At 52.1% G+C, this 2,901-nt stretch overlaps 1 protein-coding gene across 10 annotated transcripts in view; it reads left to right on the top strand.

Annotated features, from left to right (window-relative positions):
* Nucleotides 1-481: 481 nt before the first annotated feature.
* Nucleotides 482-2,901, top strand: part of MLLT10 (MLLT10 histone lysine methyltransferase DOT1L cofactor) — a 153,796-nt gene continuing 151,376 nt past the window's right edge. For 2 of the 10 annotated variants that reach the window (XM_044425345.1, XM_044425341.1), the window contains exons 1-2: nt 485-1,009; nt 1,132-1,300. In XM_044425345.1, the coding sequence (XP_044281280.1) occupies nt 1,001-1,009; nt 1,132-1,300 (178 nt within the window). In that variant the 5' untranslated portion in view covers nt 485-1,000. Of the gene's footprint in view, nt 1,053-1,131; nt 1,301-1,396; nt 1,729-2,901 lie in introns of those variants that run through there. The other 8 variants (XM_044425349.1, XM_044425347.1, XM_044425354.1 and 5 more) reach the window with 6 other exon arrangements.

Below are 2,901 nucleotides of genomic sequence, written 5' to 3'. Positions count from 1 at the left end.
ATAACCACCATACCGGTAAAGAAATGAGAAAAATTAAACAGTCTTTGTCTATAGATAAATCTTCCTGAGTAAGGGGTGTGTGTATCTAGCCACCCCTAAAAAGTTGATCTTATTTCTAGGGCCAAGGGATCTCAGTGAACGCAACTGTCATGTTCTTTCAGGTTCAACCCTGCCCCCGCTGTCTCAGCTACCCGGGGGACTGGGAAACACACGAAGCCAGTGTGCTGCGTGTGACAGAATAACGGGCAGGGCAGGAGTGTATCAATTCCGTTGTCCCTCGAGCGTCATAACGGCCTGGAGGAAATAAAACGAGCGCGCGCGCGCGCGCACACACACACATGCAGAGAGAGAGAGAGAGAGAGCGAGCGAGCGAGCGGTATCTCCCGGGAGCCGCATAGAGTGTCATCTTTGCAAGACAGGATCCAGAAAGCGAAAGGGAACGTTGCTTACAGTCTGGGCCTAGTCAGGCTCTCACATCATACACGCAACTTGTGTCTCTGAGAGCCCAGGCGATATTGTGCCCCCCCCCCCCGGCGCGCTTCACGCGCACGCTCTGAACGGGCACCGGGAAGAAACGGCGGAGTGGCGAGGCGCCAGTGAGCAGCGTGTGACACCGAACTTCGCGGCGTCTCGCGCCCCACTATCTGCCCATGAGCCACCGCGTGGAGGTGGGGGGAGGAGAAGACGACGACGAAAGAGAAGGCCGCCGCCGCCGCGTCGTGGGGCCTTCTCTGAGGAAGGATTGTAGTGCGCCTGCGTCAGCAGGCCCTGCTCTGTTGCTCTGCCGTGTGGCCCGCAGGACTGTTGCCGCGCCGGCGGCAGCCAATACTCGAAAGAAACGCCGTCCCTTGCTTAAAGACTGACGAGTAGCTGCGCGGGCGAGTCGGTGCTCAAGAGGGACTAGGAAGGCGCCCGGGTACCCACTCCTCCTCATTGCTCCACTGTTATCGCCACTACCACCACTTCTTCCACCAGCGGCCATGGGTCCCACATCCCTGCTATGGAGACGGTACTGGCGGCGGCGGTGGTTGAGCGACTGAAGGCGGAGTGCGGTGCGGAGGAAAAGGCGGCGGCGGCAGAGGCAGCGGGGGTCTCTGGTGGTGTCGTGCTGACGGTGTTTTTAACCCTTAGATGGTCTCTAGCGAGCCGTTGTTGCTGCCTGTGTCACTGGAGGGAGAGTTCTCCAATAGCATGAAGGAGATGATCGGCGGCTGCTGCGTGTGCTCCGACGAGAGGGGCTGGGCCGAGAATCCGCTGGTTTACTGCGACGGGCATGGCTGCAATGTCGCAGTGCATCAAGGTGAGTAAGAGGACCCTCCTTTGGTCCACCCTGCCCGGTTGCACTTCCCAAGATCGCTCTCTCGGGCCGGCGAAACGCTTCCTGCGGCCTCTTTCCGTTCTTTCCCGCACAGCCCCGCCATCCGCGTGTGCTTTTACATACCCCCTCCCCTTTCCCGTCACAAGCCATCACTTCTCAGACTCATTTTGGCTTGCCCTTAAGGGATATTCTCGTCCTGTTGCTGGACTTAAGTAGCATTTTCTTAACGATTCCCCGCTACTATCAGTCTGTTGCTGGCTGTATTTGAGGGCATTCATGGCCAGCACAGTCGGAAGGTTTCCGGTTTCTGCAAATGGGGACGAGTACTGGCCATCTTTCAAAGGTGGTGAAAACGACCGTACACTCTGGGGACGACAATGGCAAAAAGGTCTATTTTCTGTCTCTTCTTGGTATGTATGGAAGGTTAAGTAGATTTCGGCGTGTGTCGCCCTTAGTCGTTACTTCCTCATCCTGGGTGTGTGCCTGCCCTTCCCCATACTCAGCAGCAACCGAGGGCAGGAAAGGATAGGTGCAGAGGATTAGCAAAACATTTCGTCGCGGAGCTTAAGAATTTGGGCGACGTGTGCATTGTACTTTTGGCTCCCAATCTGAATCACTTTTGCTCCCTCCCACCGCCTTCACGACTTTTCTTTCCAAAACCTAGACAAGGAGCCTAGAAACGTGTTTGTCTGAAGGAAAGAGTTAGCTGTCATGTGACTCCCCTCCCCACTGCCTCTTTGCCAGAGCGTCGTTTAGTTAGTTGGAGGGTGTCCGCTGGATGGGGAGACTTCCTGTTTGTGGTGCGGTGGTGGTGAAGGGGAGGGGAGGAAATGGGCACTGTAAAATTGCTTGGCCTTTGATGGTAGATTTGTTTGGATTAGTGAAGGGAGAACAGTTGGCTGGTGCCCAGCTGAGTGGCTGTGTTGCTGTTTTGCTTTCCATAATGAGCACAGTGTGTATCTGCTTGCTTTCCTGCCCTGTGTGAATTTCCCTCAGTTGTAGAATAAGTTGCTGTTATAGTTGTAATTTGGAATATGTTAGTACATGTATGATAGTATAAAAAATTCAGGGATTCAATTCAAAATCCAAAAAGATCCGACAAAATCCAAAAAGAACCGACTTGTCATTATTCCCATTTGACTTTGTGGGTCTTTTTCCCTCCCAAAAAATTCAGTAATATTTTTCCAAGGCTGCATCTACACCAGGGTGTGTCATCACTCACACCCTTGTTGCACTCATATTACTTGTGGAACTAGTCTTTCTGTCCCTTGTTATGCTAAATTTGTAGTATTGTCACCACTGCAGTATGCACAGGGTGAAAGGAAAAGGGGTATACTTTCAACAGTAAAAAGCTCTAATAATGAAAGGGGAGTAGTACATTGCCAGTATGAAGAGAATGTGAAACTTCACCAATCTCTCAAAAAGCCTATGTATTTTTAAAACACAAACCCAAGAAGTGGAGTGCACATGGTGAAATGTAAAAAATGTTGTGTGATGTGCCCCTTCCTTTTCCTGAATGAATATTGGATTGTACAACAGAGAATGAGAGAGAGAGAGAGAGAGAGAGAGAGAGAGAGAGAGAG

The sequence above is a fragment of the Varanus komodoensis genome, unplaced genomic scaffold, assembly GCF_004798865.1.
Source record: "Varanus komodoensis strain SLA01 unplaced genomic scaffold, ASM479886v1 scaffold15, whole genome shotgun sequence".
In the NCBI taxonomy this organism is placed as follows: domain Eukaryota; kingdom Metazoa; phylum Chordata; class Lepidosauria; order Squamata; family Varanidae; genus Varanus; species Varanus komodoensis.
This window is presented reverse-complemented; position numbering and strand designations above follow the sequence as displayed.